This window comes from Rutidosis leptorrhynchoides, chromosome 1 (genome assembly GCF_046630445.1).
Source record: "Rutidosis leptorrhynchoides isolate AG116_Rl617_1_P2 chromosome 1, CSIRO_AGI_Rlap_v1, whole genome shotgun sequence".
Taxonomy (NCBI): Eukaryota; Viridiplantae; Streptophyta; class Magnoliopsida; order Asterales; family Asteraceae; genus Rutidosis; species Rutidosis leptorrhynchoides.
The window spans coordinates 707118782-707142583 of record NC_092333.1 but is presented as its reverse complement, the minus strand read 5'-3'; the positions used below and the strand labels follow the sequence as shown (position 1 = coordinate 707142583).

Here is a 23802-nt window from a genome sequence, read left to right as displayed (position 1 = left end):
ATATTACATTTGATGATGTGGTGCTACCTTTTGGGATGAACCATTTCAATGTTTTCCAACTAAGATTGATGACTAGTTTATATTTTATCTTATATATAAGTTGTTTTGGTTAATTTATATTATCCTTTAAACTATGCAAAAACAAAATAGTCTTTGTTAGCATGAAGTTTCTTCCGCGTGCGATACATAAATCTGTTGAGGTAATTTATTTGCCCGTGTAAGTTTTTCATTTTCAATTTTGAAGTCCTGTAGTAACTAGTAACTAGTAAATATTTATATGTATAATTTAAGTAATAATAAAGTGTTTGAGTTTTGCAGATGATGAAAGGGAATGTTAAACGGGTGTTATGTCATCTGTACCAACGGATTTATCGAATATAGATGCAAGAGATTGAAAACCAATTGCGCCCTTACCCAAATTATCCTAAGATCCATGAACACTGTCAATACACGACCCAACAGAATGAGGGTCCATTACCACAAGCTTTGATCCAGTTCCATCTTCAAAACCCTTACCAGAACCAGAGCAATTAACCGCAATTCCCAATCTCGATTCTTTCAACTTTGACGCATGAACCAAACCAGCAGAATCATCCTCAAGCTCGTTTACAGAGTCAAAAACCGGAAGCACACAATTAATTGACGAGAGCTTTACCCGATTCGAATTAACAGGAGTCGAATCACCACCCTCAGAAGTTGGAATACGAACAGACCCGATGAACAGATCATTAGACACTGGAATACTTGAGCTTGGGAAAAAATTATTCAATTCGACACCAATAATGCAGATGCTCGTGTTAAGGTATGTTGGATGCACACATGTTTTAATTACTGTGAATATGCAAATGCAAAATTTTTATGGACATCTTATAATATTTTAGGCAATCAGGAGCTGTGGTGCTACAATATTGAACCCTGGTAGAAATATAATAACTCTTTCGTTGCCCCCACAAAAGCCTGGTTTGTATGTCTTGGGTGTTCTTACAGGGCAGATTGGCAGCAACTGCTTTTTTTATACGCTAAACTGCCAAAGGAAATCATTGCACTCTATACATACAGGGCTCAACTGCGACTTCTAGGGTGGTGATTTCAACCCAAATGGGTTGATTTGGGTTATGTTCTATTTCTAAGGGGTCAATAGAAATAAATTTACCTTAAAATACATTGGGTCTAATGGCACAACGGAGTTTTGTGTTATCTCATTATTTACAGTAACTTTTGTCTTCATGATTGACACTTAAATTAAATTTTAACAATTATGAATTTTTTCTGGACAAAAAAAGTGTTTTGGGTCAACATTACCCATCTAATCTATCCTGAACATGTTTCTTAGTAGTATATAACTATATTAATTATATTTCAAAGTTAATGTTGTGTTACAATCTTAGGTGTTAAAACCTAGGCCCCTTGTAGATCTTACTGCAGAATGAGCCTCAGTGGGTCGAGATAATTGTAAAGCCAGTTAACTAATCACACTCTCGAAGGGGCTGTTTTGTACATTGACGCTGGCCCAGGCTTGAGGATTGATCAATCGTGTGCCATCGAAATGGAGAAATATATAGATGGTGATAGTAACACTGTTTCTGCTGTTTCCAAAGAATTTGCTCAGCTTACGCTTAAGAACGGTAATATATAATTACCAGATTGGGCAAGCAATTTCGATAGCGTTTATGGATTCCCGTGTGTGCCATCAAGGACGGGCTAGCAAAAGGAACATCCACAGGTTATCATGACATTAGTTTCTCTCTGTATCTTAGAGGTGGCAATATGGGCGGGTTGAGTGGGTTGGGAGGTTTAAAACTCACCCCAGATCAACCCGTTTATATGTAAAAGTCAAAAGTGCCACATCTTCCTCTTGTTAACTACCTCTTAATCTATTTGAACATTTCTTTTCAGGGGAAATATCTTCCCAAAGAACAAGCATTGTTGATGGCTTAAGGACATTAGCTCTTAAACTTGAATTTGGAGTGTCACATAATTACATGCTTAAAAGGTTTCATAATCCTCTTCAGTATCTTTATGGAGGTTGTTAAGCTTCATTAACGCCATTGTTGTTTATAGGACTGTTCATTTCACTGACCCGGTCCATGTTAGCACACACATAGCAGAACAGGGCAGAAAGGTTTAATTGCATACAATTGTAACCAACTTTAGTCCAGTTTCTATATTAGGTATACCTGGCAAACGGGCTGGGTTGAGACGGGTCGGGTCGGGTTGTTTCAATGTGTGTATATATGCCGTGGCTTGTGAAAAATGCATGTTGCTAGTTTCAAACTTTCGACCAGGGTTAATATTGTCGCTTGTCAAACAAGTCCCTTGTTGGTTTCGATGTTTATGTTTGTACATTGAAGATTCGAGCCTTATTATGGCTAACCGGATGGCATTTTCATCATGTGACGGTTTAAGTTTGCAACCATGACATAATCTAATCTATTAAATATTTGAATAGAAATACAACTAATACTATACACACAATTTATGTGAACCTGTCTTTTAGTAATAGTTTGGGTGCTTTGAATTCTTAAAAAGTTCATGAGGAAGTAACACTTACAGATACACTGCAGTTAAGGTAATGAATATCACTGTTGTTATACATTTGATGATCACGTAACTTTAGCTGTAATAGGATGACAGGATAAAGGATATTACATTTGATGATGTGGTGCTACCTTTTGGGATGACCCATTTCAATGTTTTCAAACTAAGATTGATGACTAGTTTATGTTTTCGCTTATAGATACTTCGTAATTGGGTATGTTTTGTGAACCATATAGATGTCATTGAAATGGATGTTGCATAATAATACATACTTAGATAATAGGTCAGAGTTGGCTCACTTAAATTTTTCCACGTGCTGAGGGTGAGATAGTGTGTCCAGGGAGGGTCTCGTGTTTGTTTGGAACTAAGTGCATTATGATTTCTCTAGCTGTTGTAACTATGATACTTAAAGATGCTTTACGGGCTCGGGCATTTTGCTCCATCTTTTGCATATCTTTTATTCTTGAGAGCTTTAAACGGTACACTCGACATAGATGCATAAACATAAATAGAGTGGGACAGAACTCACTTTTTTAATTGTCTACAGAATAGTAGCATCCGAAGCTTGGCTCGAGTGGTATGGGGATGGGATCCAACTTGGGTACTACCAGGTTCGATTCTCACTCTAAGCAGGGAGTTTCCAACCTTTGATGGTACTGCCAACATAACGCGTGTGTGGGTGACAAATGAGAGCATTCAATGTCAATATCGTCGTTCAAAAAAAAAGATGCAAGACACACTATTCAATATCGTGTATCACTGTGTTGGTAAGTACAAAAGTATCTTTCTTTTTTCACAAATTGTAAATCCAGTATTAGATATGGTACCCCGATGTCTTTGAGTATTAGGCTGGCTGCTTTAGCTCCTCAAAAATGACTCTTTGATCGTAGGAAGTAGTTAAGGTAATTGGTAACAATTTCGGTACATTCGTTACAGGTACATTTACTCTCTTTTTCCCCTTTTTATAGGAGTAAGTTGTATGTTTTTTGGGACACGATATAACCGGGTAAGTTACAATTTATGGCGAGCTGTTTACTCCAATACCTTATCCCTACCCTGTTTACTCAAGAACCGACTCATCGCTGCCACCGTTTCTTTCAGTCTCCCAACTGTGTAATTTTGTTTAATTTGTTGAATCTGAGATTAAATTATATCAATCAATTGGGCATATGGATATTTGATTTTAAGTTGCCTTTTTTTGGTTACAGGCATTCAGAGATGGTTAATTCAGCTGAAAAAAAAGTTCGACGTCAAGTTTTATTATTTTGAAATTTCTCTCTGTATCTTATGAATAAATTTTTAGTGATTTTATTGTTAATTAATTTTAACAATAGATAGATGGTCATTGAAAGGAATAAAATTATTATTTGCAATGGGGGAGAATTGGAACCTTAGGTTTTCAACAACTGTTACTCAAGGTATTGTCATGGAAACTTTGTCGAGGGTTAGTACTTTATACTCCTATTCTGTAAGTGAAATAATGCTAGTTGTTTTTGTGCATACTTGTGATATTGTATCTGCACCCTGTTATTTCTTTTTTTAGCGAAAAAGGAACTGAATATTAAAAAAATCATCAAAATGATGATTCAACTCATGAGGTTACAGTACATGAATTGACTTGACAAAACTTTACACGAACAATTGAGAAAACAAACAACCATGACAATATAAGAAGGAAGAGATTAACAGACTCGTCGAACACTTGACACCAAATGCATAGAGAAGATTGCACCTGAGGAAGAACGTTGCGGTAACGAAGAACTTATGTAACCGGGAAACTACCTTGCCACACTAACCAATGAAAGACGAAAACCTCATTTGGAATGCGATTATTCTAAATGTACCTAGCCCATTCCGGACCTTCTTGTTGACCCGAATGTAATAAGACTCAAACGCCCTCTGCTGCACCCTGTTATTAGACTACTTTGCTATTAGTTCATTAATGGTGTTGTGACATTCCGTAAGACTTGATTTAGTACCCATTGCTTAGTCATACACTATTGATTAGTAAATTATATCTGCTTAATGCGGCGAGTTATGTGAAGAATCAAAACTGACAGTTTTCAAGAGGGAAAATGCCACATACAGGTTCACATCAAGGAAATACAGGTTCCTTTTTCTCCATAAAATAAGCTAATAGTTTTTCTAAATAAAGCTGGTGTTTATCGTCTTATTGAGCCTTTTTATCTCACCTTAACATTTTCCTCCTTTTTGCTTTCCAAGAACTATAGTTTTAAAAATAACAACAACAACAACAACAATACCCAATTCCACTAAAGTGGAGTATGGAGGAGGTTAGATGTAGGCAGTCCTTTCCTCTACCCTAAAATAAAAGGGAAGTCATTCTTCTACGCAGGATACCTATCGGTCTCCAGGTAGAGGAAGTCGTCCCTCCCTATTCTGTAGAGCAGAGAGGCTGCTTCCTAGGGACCTCCGACCAGAAAGAACCATGATATCCGATATGTGAAGTAAAAATATACAAGTAAAGTTGGCAAAATAGAAGCTTTACCATGAATAATGTATACTCCAATACGATATATATAGGTAAATAAAGCATATAACAATATTGAGTAATATAACATATAATTAAAATATGTGAGTGTCAAATATGCAAGTATAACAAGTCATGTAAGTACAATAAGTATACGTAAACATGTTGGTAAGAAGCATGTAGGTATAATATGCAGTATAAAATAGATGGTATACTATGTAGGCATAGACAAATAAGTATGCTATGTTAGCATAAAAACATGTGATATGTAAGTACGTATAAATTAATTGCTATATAATGTAATACAAACATGTAACCATATAGTGCAATAAAGCATGTGAATATGCTACAATAAGTATAGATATATTATATATCCATAAAACATGTCCAGCCAATACGTAAAGTCCCACGAAAAAAAAAAAAAAAAAACATATATGAAGTGCACACAAGCAAGTAGGCAATAAATATAATATAAATATATAAGATAAGTAAACACCATGTAGAACCTAGTCATCTATTCTAATTCTACTCCACAAATTCCTATCAGAAGTCATGTCCTCGGTCAATAAGAGCTCCTTCATGTCAAGCTTCAATCTATCCTCCAACCTACGTTTGAGTCTACCCCTTCTCCTTACGCCCCCAACAACGAGGGTCTCGACTCTCCTAACCGGGGCTAAAAGTGGGCGCCTCATAACATGCCCGAACCATCTAAGTCGTCCTTCCCTCAACTTGTTGGTTATGTTCCCAACTTCCAAGTTCTCCCTAAAAACTCCATTTGGTATCATATCTAGCATGGTCTTGCCACACGTCCACCTAAGCATCCTCATTTCTGCCACCTCCATCCTCCTCTCTTGGACTTTCGTCATTGGCCACACTCTGAGCCGTACAACATGGCCGGTCTGATTGCGACCTTGAAAAATTTTCCTTTCAATTTAAGGGGTACCTTCTTGTCGCACAACACCCCTTTCGCTGCCCTCCACTTCAACCATCCTACTCGTATACGATGCGTCACGTCCTCATCTATCCTTCCCGATTTGTGAAGCATCGAGCCTAAATATCTAAAGGACTCTTGTGGAGGTAAAATCTGATCCCCAATTCTGACATCCACTAAATCCTCTTGTTCTTCTTCGCTCGTCTTGAAATCGCATCTAAGGTACTCCGATTTAAGTCTGCTAATCCGTAGGCCATTTGATTCTAGTGCAGTCCTCCATTGCTCTAGCCTTCTGTTAAGCTCCTCCTGGGAATCCGAAACTAAAACAATATCGTCGGCGAATATTAGGCACCATGGGATGTTATCTTATATCCTCTTAGTTAGTTCGTCTAGGATCAAAGCGAAGAGATATGGGCTAAGGGCCGATCCCTGATGTAAACCTACCTCTACATGGAAAAACTCTGTGTTTCCCACTGCCGTGCGTACGCGAGTCTTCGCACCATCGTACATATCTCTAATAGTTCTTATATATCTACTTGGGACACCCCTAGCGTTAAGAATCTTCCAAATCAGCTCGCGCGGGACACAGTCATAAGCCTTTTCCAGGTCTAAGAACGCCATGTGTAGGTTCTTTTGTTTTTCCCTATACTTCTCCATAAGGCTTCTAACGATGTGAATCGTCTCAATCGACGAGCGTCCTGGCATGAAACCGAATTGGTTCTCTGAAACCTTTGTCTCGCGTCGGAGCCTCGTCTCAATCACTCTCTCCCAAAGCTTCATAGTATGACTAAGTAACTTTATGCCTCTATAATTACTACATATTTTTGCATCTCCCTTGTTCTTGTAAATAGGGATGACCTCACTGAGTCTCCATTCCATAGGCATCTTTGCGCTTCTAAACGTCGTGTTGAAAAGGTTTGTCAACCATCTAACCTCATCGCCTCCTAGGCACCTCCACGCCTCAATCGGGATTTGGTCTGGTCCTACTGCTTTGTTTCTCCCCATCTTTCATAGGGCTGATCTAACTTCCTCCTGGTTAATCCTCGTGCAGTAACAGTTGTTTTGATATTCACGAACCTCGCGGAGTTCCCCGTTCCACTCTGTTCTTTCCCTACCAAAAAGGGATGCAAAATACTCTTCCCATCTTTTCTTAATAAGGTATTCTCTCACTATACTTTGACCCGCTTCATCCTTGATATATTTGACGTTAACTAAGTCCCTGCCTCTTCGCTCCCTAGCTTTAGCTATTCTATATATGTCACTGGCTCCCTCTTTAGAGTCTAGTTTCCTATATAAATCTTCACAAGCTTTGTCTTTTACAATTGCTACGGCCTTCTTTGCTTCTCTTTTAGCTTCTTTATATCTTTCTTCTACCCTAGTTCTCTCTGCAGGTGTCCCTTCTCCAAAAGTAATGAGCTCCCTAAACCTCATCTGCTTTAACGCGACTTTCATTTGGACATCGTCACTAAGCCACCACGATTCTCTACTACTCTTATGGGCTCTCGATGTCCCTAATGCCATCCCTAAAGCTTCTTTTGCCACCTCTCTGATAGTGGACGCCATGCGGTTCCATAACTGGTCCACGTTAGCAGGGGCTACGTTATCCCCTTCTACACTCAATCTATCGGCCACAGTCGTTCTAAAAGTCTCTGCCTTCGCTCCATGTAGGTTCTTCCAAAGGATTCTATGTTGCACAACCTTAGCCCTCCTATGAACTCTTCCCCGGGTAACTAGGTCCATGATCAACAATCTGTGCTGGGAGGAGCACGTATATGCTGGAAGGACCTTACAGTCCCTACATGTCCTAAGTTCCCCTTTACGAAGGAGCAAAAAGTCAATCTGGTTGCAACGGCCCCCGCTATAAAAAGTGGCTAACTGAGCATCCCTCTTCTTGAAAAAAGAGTTAGCTGCAACCAACTCGTGAGCAATGGCAAACTCAACGATTGAGCGCCCTTCTTCATTTCTAGGACCAAACCCAAAACCCCCATGGGCTCCCTCGCAACCTTCTGCCTCCACTCCTATGTGTCCATTCAGATCACCCCCTATAATTAGTCGATGATCCGCTGGGCACCCCCTCACTACCTCATCTAACAATTCCCAAAAACTCTTCTTTTCCGCATCACTTAAACCCGCATGAGGTGCGTACGCGCTAATGACCGTGAAAGTTTCCTCCTTAATAATTAGACTAACCGACATAATCCTATCGCTAAACCTACCCACGTCAACAACGTTATCCTTATGTAGATTTCCCAAAAAGATACCTACCCCGTTCCGTGCTATCCTAGAACCCGAGTACCACAACCTATAGTGTAGTGACCCGAACTGTTCCATGTTTATATATATTAATTGAGATTGATATTTACATGATTAAATGTTTCCAACATGTTAAGCAATCAAATTTGTTAAGACTTGATTAATTGAAATATGTTTCATATAGACAATTGACCACCCAAGTTGACCGGCGATTCACGAACGTTAAAACTTGTAAAAACGACATGACGATATATATATATGGATATACATATGGTTAACATGAGATTATGATAAGTAATTATCTCCATAAGTATATTAACAATGAGTTATATACATATAAACAAGGCTACTAACTTAAGGATTTCGAAACGAGACATATATGTAACGATTATCGTTGTAACGACATTTAAATGTATATATATCATATTAAGATATATTAATATATCATAATATCATGATAATATAATAATTTAACATCTCATTAGATATAATAAACAATGGGTTAACAACATTAATTGAGATCGTTAACTTAAAGGTTTCAAAACAACACTTACATGTAACGAATAACGATGACTTAACGACTCAGTTAAAATGTATATACATGTAGTGTATTTAGATGTATTAAAATACTTTTGGAAGACTTCAAGACATATATCAAAACACTCATACTTAACGAAAATGGTTACATTTACTTTCCCATTCTTTTCTTACATCAAGAATTCTAGTCGTATTCTTACCCGTATTATACACAGCTTCAAAACGTACTTACTATGGGTATATACCAATAGGAACTAGCATGGGATTCCACTCTTGATTATGTCATGTATGACTAATCAATTTTAACTTCTACCATAAGCTAGTCAACTAACTAGAACTCCTTTTAACCCCACTCACCACTCACCAATTACCACTCATCATTCACTCCATTTCACTTCCAATTCTCTTTCTAATTCTCTCTCAACACACCCACACTATTATGACCGTATTTTTCCAGTAGTTAATCATCATCTTCATCAAAAATCACTTCAAGAATCAAGCTATAATCATCATAGGAAGAACACTTCAAGAACACTTCAAAAATCCCTTCAAGTTTACTAATTTACTTCCAAGCTTTCTAATCCATTCCAAGTAATCATCTAAGATCAAGAAACCTTTGTTATATACAGTAGGTTATCTTTCTTATTCAAGGTAATATTCATATTCAAACTTTGATTCAATTTCTATAACTATAAACTATCTTAATTCGAGTAAAAATCTTACTTGAACTTGTTTTTGTGTCATGATCCTACTTCAAGAACTTTCAAGCCATCCAAGATCCTTTGAAGCTAGATCATTTCTTGTCACTTCCAGTAGGTTTACCTACTAAACTTGAGGTAGTAATGATGTTCATAACATCATTCGATTCATATATATAAAACTATCTTATTCGAAGGTTTAAACTCGTAATCACTAGAACATAGTTTAGTTAATTCTAAACTTGTTCGCAAACAAAAGTTAATCCTTCTAACTTGACTTTTAAAATTAACTAAACACATGTTCTATATCTATATGATATGCTAACTTAATGATTTAAAACCTGGAAACACGAAAAACACCGTAAAACCGGATTTACGCCGTCGTAGTAACACTGCGGGCTGTTTTGGGTTAGTTAATTAAAAACTATGATAAACTTTGATTTAAAAGTTGTTATTCTGAGAAAATGATTTTTATTATGAACATGAAACTATATCCAAAAATTATGGTTAAACTCAAAGTGGAAGTATGTTTTCTAAAATGGTCATCTAGACGTCGTTCTTTCGACTGAAATGACTACCTTTACAAAAAAGACTTGTAACTTATTTTTCTGACTATAAACCTATACTTTTTATGTTTAGATTCATAAAATAGAGTTCAATATGAAACCATAGCAATTTGATTCACTCAAAACGGATTTAAAATGAAGAAGTTATGGGTAAAACAAGATTGGATAATTTTTCTCATTTTAGCTACGTGAAAATTGGTAACAAATCTATTCCAACCATAACTTAATCAACTTGTATTGTATATTATGTAATCTTGAGATACCATAGACACGTATACAATGTTTCGACCTATCATGTCGACACATCTATATATATTTCGGAACAACCATAGACACTCTATATGTGAATGTTGGAGTTAGCTATACAGGGTTGAGGTTGATTCCAAAATATATATAGTTTGAGTTGTGATCAATACTGAGATATGTATACACTGGGTCGTGGATTGATTCAAGATAATGTTTATCGATTTATTTCTGTACATCTAACTGTGGACAACTAGTTGTAGGTTACTAACGAGGACAGCTGAATTAATAAACTTAAAACATCAAAATATATTAAAAGTGTTGTAAATATATTTTGAACATACTTTAATATATATGTATATATTGTTATAGGTTCGTGAATCAACAGTGGCCAAGTCTTACTTCCCGACGAAGTAAAAATCTGTGAAAATGAGTTATAGTCCCACTTTTAAAATCTAATATTTTTGGGATGAGAATACATGCAGGTTTTATAAATGATTTACAAAATAGACACAAGTACGTGAAACTACATTCTATGGTTGAATCATCAAAATCGAATATGCCCCTTTTTATTAAGTCTGGTAATCTAAGAATTAGGGAACAGACACCCTAATTGACGCGAATCCTAAAGATAGATCTATTGGGCCTAACAAACCTCATCCAAAGTACCGGATGCTTTAGTACTTCGAAATTTATATCATATCCGAAGGGTGTCCCGAAATGATGGGGATATTCTTATATATGCATCTTGTTAATGTCGGTTACTAGGTGTTCACCATATGAATGATTTTTATCTCTATGTATGGGATGTGTATTGAAATATGAAATCTTGTGGTCTATTGTTACGATTTGATATATATAGGTTAAACCTATAACTCACCAACATTTTTGTTGACGTTTAAAGCATGTTTATTCTCAGGTGAATATTAAGAGTTTCCGCTGTTGCATACTAAAATAAGGACAAGATTTGAAGTCCATGTTTGTATGATAGTGTGTAAAAACTGCATTCAAGAAACTGATTTCGATGTAACATATTTGTATTGTAAACCATTATGTAATGGTCATGTGTAAACAGGATATTTTAGATTATCATTATTTGATAATCTACGTAAAGCTTTTAAACCTTTATTTATGAAATAAAGATTATGGTTTGTTTTAAAAATGAATGCAGTCTTTGAAAAACGTCTCATATAGAGGTCAAAACCTCGCAACGAAATCAATTAATATGGAACGTTTTTAATCAATAAGAACGGGACGTTTCAGTTGGTATCCGAGCGTTGGTCTTAGAGAACCAGAATTTTGCATTAGTGTGTCTTATCGAGTTTGTTAGGATGCATTAGTGAGTCTGGACTTCGACCGTGTTTACTTGAAAAATGATTGCTTAACAAATTTTGTTGGAAACTATATATTTTTAACATGTGAATATTATGTGATATATTAATCTCTTAACGCGTTTGATATTATGTGATAGATGTCTACCTCTAGAACAAGTCACATTGACTCACCTAATAATAATGAAGAGTCAAATGTAAATTGGAATGTTTCGTGGACTGATTCATAAGTTCCCGAAGAGGAACCGGAAGAAGAGTCGGAACCAGAAGAAGAATCGGAACCGGAAGAAGAATCAGAACCGGATGAAGAAATAGAACCGGTGGGGGAAATAATAAAACGGTTAAGTAAAAGAAAATCCTCAACCAACCGACCAAGGTTAATTATGGTCAATGGTGTTTCCGCTAAAGAAGCAAAATATTGGGAGGATTACCAATTCTCCGATGAATCGGATTCTGACGAGAATTCCGATGATGTTATAGAAATTACCCCAACTGAATTTAAAAAGGCAAAAGAAAATAATAAGGGAAAGGGCATAAAAATAGAGAAATCTAATTCCAACCCCGATGAACTTTATATGTATCGTCAACTCCCGAAGTCCTTAAGTTGTAACAATGACCCGGGAACCTCTAAACCACCAGGTTTTTCTAAACCAATGTGGAAAATTACGGCTCGCATTAGGGAAACATCATATATCCCTAGAAACTTGGCAAAACGAACCAAAACCGAAGAAGAAGAAACAAGTGAGTCGGAATAAGATAGTTGTATTCGTGTGGTGTAATATATGTAATATAGTGTGCTTATGCTTTATGATATATGTAAAAATTGCTTGTATTAATAAGTATTTTTTTATGAATCTAACTCTTGTCTATTTTACAGTATAAAAACACAAAATGGATAGACAACCCAATATTTTAAGAGACCTACCCGGAGACATGATTGATGAAATCTTGTCTAGAGTCGGTCAGAATTCTTCGGCACAACTATTTAAGGCGAGATCAGTTTGTAAGACATTCGAAGAACGTTCCAAGAATGCCTTGGTTTATAAAAGGCTTTCGTTCGAAAGATGGGGGATATCACATTGGGAAATCCATAAGTTACGATGTGTTTACTTTGACGCATATATTGCGGGGAACCCAAATGCTATTTTACGCAATGGGTTAAGAAATTATTTTGACTCAATATATCCGAATATTGAACTTCGTAATTTAGAAAAAGCGGCTAACATGCAACATAAAGAAGCATGTTATGCTTACGGATTAGTAATGTTCGCTTCTCACCAAAGTGAGAACAAGAACATCGGGCTACAACTATTAAACAAAACGTTCCCACAAGTGACGGAGTCGGTAATTGGGATAAGAAATGAGGTTTTTAGATTGTTACGGGACTGTTGGACATTACGTACCCCTCGTCCCTTTGACGACGTTACAACACGCTGTCTTATCAACGGCCATAACGGTTATGTTCCACAAGACCAAGGATGGGAAGTAATCCTAGTAAAACCAGAATGCATGACTTGTTTCTGGACGTATGAATTACGTGTCTTTATTGCCTTTGCTGAACGACTTGTGTACTAGCTAGAATTATCTTCACAACCATCTTGTATCAAATTTATTGTGTGCTATATTTCATGCTATATGTAAAATAAGCGGTATTGTAAGTTTGTAAAATATTGTGTAAAAGTTTGAACGCGAAATATTATTATAATCAGTTTTTCATATAGAATTGTAGTAGTTGAATTGTATATCAGCTACTAAGTATGAACTTAACGGGTAGGTACTACCCGAATTTAAACTTATAAAATGCTAATATGAAGAAAAAGCTTTTATAAATGAGTTCATATTATGCTACGAAATACTATTAACTACTCTTAATATTCTGTATGATTAACTTGTTCCATTAGACTATTTTGAAGGAAATGGCACCGACTACTCGACACACCGTGAATATGAATGAAGAGGAATTCCGTACTTTTCTAGCTTCAAACATAGCCGCAGTACAGGCTGCGCTACATACCAACAATAACCTTGGATCTAGCAGTACAGGAAATCGTGTAGGATGCACCTACAAAGAATTCACTGCCTGCAAACCTTTGGAATTTGATGGAACCGAAGGACCGATCAGATTGAAACGGTGGACCGAGAAGGTCGAATCGGTGTTTGCCATAAGTAAGTGTACTGAAGAGGACAAAGTGAAGTACGCTACGCATACCTTCACAGGTTCTGCGTTAACATGGTGGAATACCTATCTAGAGCAAGTGGGACAAGACGATGCGTACGCACTACCGTGGTCAGCATTCAAGCACTTGATGAACGAGAAGTACCGTCCCAGAACCGAGGTCAATAAGCTCAAGACAGAACTTAGAGGGTTACGAACCCAAGGATTTGATATTACCACGTACGAAAGACGATTCACAGAATTGTGCCTATTGTGTCCGGGAGCATTCGAAGATGAGGAAGAGAAGATCGACGCATTTGTGAAAGGATTACCGGAAAGAATCCAAGAAGATATAAGTTCACACGAGCCCTCCTCCATACAACAGGCATGTAGAATGGCTCACAAACTAGTGAACCAGATTGAAGAAAGAATTAAAGAACAGACTGCTGAAGAGGCCAATGTGAAGCAAGTCAAAAGAAAGTGGGAGGAAAACGGTGATAAGAATCACCAATACAACAACAACAGCAATTACAACAATAATCGCAACAATTATCCCAACAATCGCAACATCAATCGCAACTACAACAAACGGCCCAACAACAACAACAACAACAACAACAACAACAGCAACTACAACAATCATCCCAACAACAATAATAACCGCAACAACAACAACAATCAGAAGCAGCTATGCCAAAGGTGTGAAAAGTATCACTCGGGGTTCTGCACCAAATTTTGCAACAAGTGTAAAAGAAATGGTCATAGCGCGGCGAAGTGTGAGGTCTACGGACCAGGGGTTAATAGAACGAAAGGAACAAATGGTGTCGGAACGAGTAATGGCGGAGCAAGTAGTGTCGGAGCAAGTTATGCCAATGTAGTTTGTTATAAATGTGGAAAACCGGGCCACATTATTAGAAATTGCCCGAACCAGGAGAACACGAATGGACAAGGCCGCGGAAGAGTTTTCAATATTAATGCGGCAGAGGCACAGGAAGACCCGGAGCTTGTTACGGGTACGTTTCTTATTGACAATAAATCTGCTTACGTTTTATTTGATTCGGGTGCGGATAGAAGCTATATGAGTAGAGATTTTTGTGCTAAATTAAGTTGTCCATTGACGCCTTTGGATAGTAAATTTTTACTCGAATTAGCAAATGGTAAATTAATTTCAGCAGATAATATATGTCAGAATCGAGAAATTAAACTGGTTAGCGAAACATTTAAGATTGATTTGATACCAGTAGAGTTAGGGAGTTTTGATGTGATAATCGGTATGGACTGGTTGAAAGAAGTGAAAGCAGAGATCGTTTGTTACAAAAATGCAATTTGCATTATACGAGAAAAAGGAAAACCCTTAATGGTGTACGGAGAAAAGGGCAACACGAAGCTACATCTTATTAGTAATTTGAAGGCACAAAAACTAATAAGAAAAGGTTGCTATGCTGTTCTAGCACACGTCGAGAAAGTACAAACTGAAGAAAAGAGCATCAATGATGTTCCCATTGCAAAAGAATTTCCCGATGTATTTTCGAAAGAATTACCGGGATTACCCCCACATCGATCCGTTGAATTTCAAATAGATCTTGTACCAGGAGCTGCACCAATAGCTCGTGCTCCTTACAGACTCACACCCAGCGAGATGAAAGAACTGCAAAGCCAATTACAAGAACTTTTAGAGCGTGGTTTCATTCGACCAAGCACATCACCGTGGGGAGCTCCTGTTTTGTTTGTCAAGAAGAAAGATGGTACATTCAGGTTGTGTATCGACTACCGAGAGTTGAACAAACCTACCATCAAGAACCGCTACCCACTACCGAGAACCGACGACTTATTTGATCAACTACAAGGCTCGTCTATTTATTCAAAGATTGACTTACGTTCCGGGTATCATCAAATGCGGGTGAAAGAAGATGATATTCCAAAGACTGCTTTCAGAACACGTTACGGTCATTACGAGTTTATGGTCATGCCGTTTGGTTTAACTAATGCACCAGCTGTGTTCATGGACCTTATGAACCGAGTGTGTGGACCATACCTTGACAAGTTTGTCATTGTTTTCATTGATGACATACTTATTTACTCAAAGAATGACCAAGAACACGGTGAACATTTGAGAAAGGTGTTAGAAGTATTGAGGAAGGAAGAATTGTACGCTAAGTTTTCAAAGTGTGCATTTTGGTTGGAAGAAGTTCAATTCCTCGGTCACATAGTGAACAAAGAAGGTATTAAGGTGGATCCGGCAAAGATAGAAACTGTTGAAAAGTGGGAAACCCCGAAAACTCCGAAACACATACGCCAATTTTTAGGACTAGCTGGTTACTACAGAAGGTTCATCCAAGACTTTTCCAGAATAGCAAAACCCTTGACTGCATTAACGCATAAAGGGAAGAAATTTGAATGGAATGATGAACAAGAGAAAGCGTTTCAGTTATTGAAGAAAAAGCTAACTACGGCACCTATATTGTCATTGCCTGAAGGGAATGATGATTTTGTGATTTATTGTGACGCATCAAAGCAAGGTCTCGGTTGTGTATTAATGCAACGAACGAAGGTGATTGCTTATGCGTCTAGACAATTGAAGATTCACGAACAAAATTATACGACGCATGATTTGGAATTAGGCGCGGTTGTTTTTGCATTAAAGACTTGGAGGCACTACTTGTATGGGGTCAAAAGTATTATATATACTGACCACAAAAGTCTTCAACACATATTTAATCAGAAACAACTGAATATGAGGCAGCGTAGGTGGATTGAATTATTGAATGATTACGATTTGAGATTCGTTACCACCCGGGAAAGGCAAATGTGGTAGCCGATGCCTTGAGCAGGAAGGATAGAGAACCCATTCGAGTAAAATCTATGAATATAATGATTCATAATAACCTTACTACTCAAATAAAGGAGGCGCAACAAGAAGTTTTAAAAGAGGGAAATTTAAAGGATGAAATACCCAAAGGATCGGAGAAGCATCTTAATATTCGGGAAGACGGAACCCGGTATAGGGCTGAAAGGATTTGGGTACCAAAATTTGGAGATATGAGAGAAATGGTACTTAGAGAAGCTCATAAAACCAGATACTCAATACATCCTGGAACGGGGAAGATGTACAAGGATCTCAAGAAACATTTTTGGTGGCCGGGTATGAAAGTCGATGTTGCTAAATACGTAGGAGAATGTTTGACGTGTTCTAAGGTCAAAGCTGAGCATCAGAAATCATCAGGTCTACTTCAACAACCCGAAATCCCAGAATGGAAATGGGAAAACATTACCATGGATTTCATCACTAAATTGCCAAGGACTGCAAGTGGTTTTGATACTATTTGGGTAATAGTTGATCGTCTCACCAAATCAGCACACTTCCTGCCAATAAGAGAAGATGACAAGATGGAGAAGTTAGCACGACTGTATTTGAAGGAAGTCGTCTCCAGACATGGAATACCAATCTCTATTATCTCTGATAGGGATGGCAGATTTATTTCAAGATTCTGGCAGACATTACAGCAAGCATTAGGAACTCGTCTAGTCATGAGTACTGCCTATCATCCACAAACTGATGGGCAGAGCGAAAGGACGATACAAACGCTTGAAGACATGCTACGAGCATGTGTTATTGATTTCGGAAACAGTTGGGATCGACATCTACCGTTAGCAGAATTTTCCTACAACAACAGCTACCATTCAAGCATTGAGATGGCGCCGTTTGAAGCACTTTATGGTAGAAAGTGCAGGTCTCCGATTTGTTGGAGTGAAGTGGGGGATAGACAAATTACGGGTCCGGAGATTATACAAGAAACTACCGAGAAGATCATCCAAATTCAACAACGGTTGAAAACCGCCCAAAGTCGACAAAAGAGCTACGCTGACATTAAAAGAAAAGATATAGAATTTGAAATTGGAGATATGGTCATGCTTAAAGTTGCACCTTGGAAAGGCGTTGTACGATTTGGTAAACGAGGGAAATTAAATCCAAGGTATATTGGACCATTCAAGATTATTGATCGTGTCGGACCAGTAGCTTACCGACTTGAGTTACCTCAACAACTCGCGGCTGTACATAACACTTTCCACGTCTCGAATTTGAAGAAATGTTTTGCTAAAGAAGATCTCACTATTCCGTTAGATGATATCCAAATCAACGAAAAACTCCAATTCATCGAAGAACCCGTCGAAATAATGGATCGTGAGGTTAAAAGACATAAGCAAAACAAGATACCAATTGTTAAGGTTCGATGGAATGCTCGTAGAGGACCCGAGTTCACCTGGGAGCGTGAAGATCAGATGAAGAAGAAATACCCGCATCTATTTCCAGAAGATTCGTCAACACCTTCAACAGCTTAAAATTTCGGGACGAAATTTATTTAACGGGTAGGTACTGTAGTGACCCGAACTTTTCCATGTTTATATATATTAATTGAGATTGATATTTACATGATTAAATGTTTCCAACATGTTAAGCAATCAAACTTGTTAAGACTTGATTAATTGAAATATGTTTCATATAGACAATTGACCACCCAAGTTGACCGGCTATTCACGAACGTTAAAACTTGTAAAAACGACATGACGGTATATATATGGATATACATATGGTTAACATGAGATTATGATAAGTAAGTATCTCCATAAGTATATTAACAATGAGTTATATACATATAAACAAGGCTACTAACTTAAGGATTTCGAAACGAGACATATATGTAACGATTATCGTTGTAACGACATTTAAATGTATATATATCATATTAAGATATATTAATATATCATAATATCATGATAATATAATAATTTAACATCTCATTAGATATAATAAACAATGGGTTAACAACATTAATTGAGATCGTTAACTTAAAGGTTTCAAAACAACACTTACATGTAACGACTAACGATGACTTAACGACTCAGTTAAAATGTATATACATGTAGTGTATTTAGATGTATTAAAATACTTTTGGAAGACTTCAAGACATATATCAAAACACTCATACTTAACGAAAATGGTTACAGTTACTTTCCCATTCTTTTCTTACATCAAGAATTCTAGTCGTATTCTTACCCGTATTATACACAGCTTCAAAACGTACTTACTATGGGTATATACCAATAGGAACTAGCATGGGATTTCACTCTTGATTATGTCATGTATGACTAATCAATTTTAACTTCTACCATGAGCTAGTCAACTAACTAGAACTCCTTTTAACCCCACTCACCACTCACCAATTACCACTCATCATTCACTCCATTTCACTTCCAATTCTCTTTCTAATTCTCTCTCAACACACCCACACTATTATGAACGTATTTTTCCAGTAGTTAATCATCATCTTCATCAAAAATCACTTCAAGAATCAAGCTATAATCATCATAGGAAGAACACTTTAAGAACACTTCAAAAATCCCTTCAAGTTTACTAATTTACTTCCAAGCTTTCTAATCCATTCCAAGTAATCATCTAAGATCAAGAAACCTTTGTTATATACAGTAGGTTATCTTTCTTATTCAAGGTAATATTCATATTCAAACTTTGATTCAATTTCTATAACTATAAACTATCTTAATTCGAGTAAAAATCTTACTTGAACTTGTTTTTGTGTCATGATCCTACTTCAAGAACTTTCAAGCCATCCAAGATCCTTTGAAGCTAGATCATTTCTTGTCACTTCCAGTAGGTTTACCTACTAAACTTGAGTTAGTAATGATGTTCATAACACCATTCGATTCATATATATAAAACTATCTTATTCGAAGGTTTAAACTCGTAATCACTAGAACATAGTTTAGTTAATTCTAAACTTGTTCGCAAACAAAAGTTAATCCTTCTAACTTGACTTTTAAAATTAACTAAACACACGTTCTATATCTATATGATATGCTAACTTAATGATTTAAAACCTGGAAACACGAAAAACACCGTAAAACCGGATTTACGCCGTCGTAGTAACACCGCGGGCTGTTTTGGGTTAGTTAATTAAAAACTATGATAAATTTTGATTTAAAAGTTTTTATTCTGAGAAAATGATTTTTATTATGAACATGAAACTATATCCAAAAATTATGGTTAAACTCAAAGTGGAAGTATGTTTTCTAAAATGGTCATCTAGACGTCGTTCTTTCGACTGAAATGACTACCTTTACAAAAACGACTTGTAACTTATTTTTCTGACTATAAACCTATACTTTTTCTGTTTAGATTCATAAAATAGAGTTCAATATGAAACCATAGCAATTTGATTCACTCAAAACGGATTTAAAATGAAGAAGTTATAGGTAAAACAAGATTGGATAATTTTTCTCATTTTAGCTACGTGAAAATTGGTAACAAATCTATTCCAACCATAACTTAATCAACTTGTATTGTATATTATGTAATCTTGAGATACCATAGACATGTATACAATGTTTCGACCTATCATGTCGACACATCTATATATATTTCGGAACAACCATAGACACTCTATATGTGAATGTTGGAGTTAGCTATACAGGGTTGAGGTTGATTCCAAAATATATATAGTTTGAGTTGTGATCAATACTGAGATATGTATACACTGGGTCGTGGATTGATTCAAGATAATGTTTATCGATTTATTTCTGTACATCTAACTGTGGACAACTAGTTGTAGGTTACTAACGAGGACAGCTGACTTAATAAACTTAAAACATCAAAATATATTAAAAGTGTTGTAAATATATTTTGAACATACTTTAATATATATGTATATATTGTTATAGGTTCGTGAATCAACAGTGGCCAAGTCTTACTTCCCGACGAAGTAAAAATATGTGAAAGTGAGTTATAGTCCCACTTTTAAAATCTAATATTTTTGGGATGAGAATACATGCAGGTTTTATAAATCATTTACAAAATAGACACAAGTACGTGAAACTACATTCTATGGTTGAATTATCAAAATCGAATATGCCCCTTTTTATTAAGTCTGGTAATCTAAGAATTAGGGAACAGACACCCTAATTGACGCGAATCCTAAAGATAGATCTATTGGGCCTAACAAACCCCATCCAAAGTACCGGATGCTTTAGTACTTCGAAATTTATATCATATCCGAAGGGTGTCCCGGAATGATGGGGATATTCTTATATATGCATCTTGTTAATGTCGGTTACCAGGTGTTCACCATATGAATGATTTTTATCTCTATGTATGGGATGTGTATTGAAATATGAAATCTTGTGGTCTATTGTTACGATTTGATATATATAGGTTAAACCTATAACTCACCAACATTTTTGTTGATGTTTAAAGCATGTTTATTCTCAGGTGAATATTAAGAGCTTCCGCTGTTGCATACTAAAATAAGGACAAGATTTGGAGTCCATGTTTGTATGATAGTGTGTAAAAACTGCATTCAAGAAACTGATTTCGATGTAACATATTTGTATTGTAAACCATTATGTAATGGTCGTGTGTAAATAGGATATTTTAGATTATCATTATTTGATAATCTACGTAAAGCTTTTTAAACCTTTATTTATGAAATAAAGGTTATGGTTTGTTTTAAAAATGAATGCAGTCTTTGAAAAACGTCTCATATAGAGGTCAAAACCTCGCAACGAAATCAATTAATATGGAACGTTTTTAATCAATAAGAACGGGACATTTCATATAGTCCTTAATATCCACTGCCCCTTCACCCTTCCATCTAGTCTCTTGAACACACCCTATGTCCACATTACACTTAAGAAAGGTATCAATGAGCTCAATCCTCTTACCCGTCAAGGTTCCTATATTCCAACTACCCACTCTAATCCTACCAAGGGTGGCCACCCTACTACCGCCTCTAACCCCTCTGGACCTACCCACCCGTAAACTAGGATGACATGACCTTAAGTTACCATAGGTATGCGTAAGATCTATATTAACCTATATACCAAAAGATGACCCAAGTAGAGACTAAAAAAAGAAAATATGACTATGCTAAAAAGTATTTGTTATTACTTATGATATTAAGAACAGAAAATAAAATAAAATATAGATGTATGCTATGGATAATATAAAGATTTCAAAAGGAAAAGCAAGTGTAACCGTGATATCACTACAAATATAAATATATCAGTATAGTCTATATAAATATAAATATATCAATATATGTCTAGACAGAAATACGTTTATACTTTTACACCTAATAAATACAAGTATAAGAAAGCAAGTAAAACAGTGATATTAGTAATAGACAAGAATCAGATAGCAGTTAACACAAAGATAAATTGAGAGAGAGAAACGTAACCAGCCGGAAAATTTAATTTCCTGTAACAGGCGGCGGTGGTGGCGGTGGCGGTCAGCGGGAGTAATGCGGTGAGGCAAAGGGTGGTAATATTCTATGCGAAAAAACCTTCTTGGGCCAGGAATGGGGTCTGTGATTGTTCACTCGCCGGGATTTGACCGGAAAAGCTTGTAAATTGGCCGGAAAAATCGACCTACGGCGGATGTTCTTGGCGGCGCGTGGGACCTCGGACGCCGACGAGACTGGTTTGGTTCTGATCGTTAGCTATAATCGAGTTAAATAGGAGTGGTGGTGTCTTCTTAAGTATATAAAAATAATAAACTTAAGTGTTGTACAATATTTGGACCTAGGTTTTACAGGTCTGCAGAAGACGTGATCGAAGGAAAATTGTTGTTGCATAATGTGTAAGTCCCTTGAATTAGTGTTAGAAGGAAGAAAGAAATGAAATGCTAGAAAGATGGAATCTATGAATGTGCCTTTCGTTTAAGCCTAGACGTGGCGTTTGTCCCTTTCATGGTTATAACATACTGTAGTAACAAACTTTCCTGATTTATTGAGCTGGCGTGGCATAGACGCTCCACTTGTGTGCCATCGTCTGGATACTTTGGTGTCCGCGTGTAGGCTACCGGATAGCCTATACACTTGACCAAGTTGAAGGGCTAACACTGCCTAGATATTTTGTTGGGGATAGCCTACACACTTGACCAAGTTGAAGGGCTTACATGTAAACAATGCCTAAAGTGTTATTCAAGTATTTCCACATGGTATTCTTCATCCGGATGACTTTTAGGCGGTTTGTATGTGTCTGAGCTGTGTCCGACACTTCTTACCTGGTGAATGGTCGCGGTGCCGATCATCTTTACTTTGTTTGTTTCTTCTCTTCACGAATCCTGCTTCTAGTCGGTGATGGCTCATATCGCTTTACTTTGATAAATATTCATAAGTCTTGTACAAATAAGGCTTATTTTGATACGAATTAGGTATATGTATCATCAATGGGCATTATGGTCTTGTGCTGCCAACGACGCCCACCTGGGCTGCTGGCTTGGCGAGGTGGTAGACACCACCGTTGGGAGCACCCTTACTCGTAAATATATAGCATGTGTTTGTCCATCCCATTGGGTACTTCTCATAATAAATCAACAACAAAAAATGTTTTATGTTCATACTTAAAAGTATATTTGAAGTGTCAATGTAAAAAAGATCATAAAGCTCATCATGTGTGTACATTACGTGTTTCACTTAACTAGTGGGGACTAACGATCATTTAACTCTGGAACCATTTATGTACAATGTTTAAAACTTGAGATCAACCATGATTAATTTAAACGTTAAGTCTCATCTTGATTTTGATACAGAGGATAAAGTAGTTTTTTTCTTTTTTTGTCAAAGGATTAAACATTGGCCTTTAAAATAGGTTATATTGGTGGTCATTGATTTTGATATCTATACAAATCAACCAATAAGTTAAAATTTGATATCTATACAAATCAACCAATAAGTTAAAATTTGATTTTTAACCATTAATTTGTAACTCTTATGGAAAAAAAACTCAATTATTTTTTATTCTCTTCCATACCTAAAAGAAAAACTATTTATTATTATTATTATTGTTATTAATTATATTAAATATTATTATTATTAATTATTATTATTATTATCATTATGAAATTAATAATTATAATTATAATTATCACTTATTAATTTATTAATTATTAATAATAAGAATTCCATAAATAAAATGATATAAAACCACAGTACCTTTCGGTGTAAATTACACTACTTAAATTTAACTAGTATAGAAACCGACCGC

The 23802-nt window shown here is 36.3% G+C and overlaps 1 protein-coding gene across 1 annotated transcript; it reads right to left on the bottom strand.

Annotated features, from left to right (window-relative positions):
• Positions 1 to 6968: 6968 nt before the first annotated feature.
• On the bottom strand, positions 6969 to 8156 carry LOC139853737 (uncharacterized). The gene is made up of 2 exons (XM_071843103.1): positions 7387 to 8156; positions 6969 to 7248 (listed from the first exon to the last, which is right to left on the bottom strand). The coding sequence occupies exons 1-2, from the start codon at positions 8154 to 8156 to the stop codon at positions 6969 to 6971; spliced, it is 1050 nt and encodes a 349-aa protein (XP_071699204.1).
• Between the last annotated feature and the right edge of the window lie 15646 nt (positions 8157 to 23802).

What these genes read in the sequence shown, in the direction of transcription:
- LOC139853737 (XM_071843103.1), bottom strand. Translation starts at nt 8,156, where the DNA reads ATGTCGGTTAGTCTAATTATTAAGGAGGAAACTTTCACGGTCATTAGC. An exon ending in GTCGCGTTAAAGCAGATGAG is followed by an intron (nt 7,249 to 7,386) that starts GTTTAGGGAGCT and finishes AGATTTATATAG; the next exon opens with GAAACTAGACTCTAAAGAGG.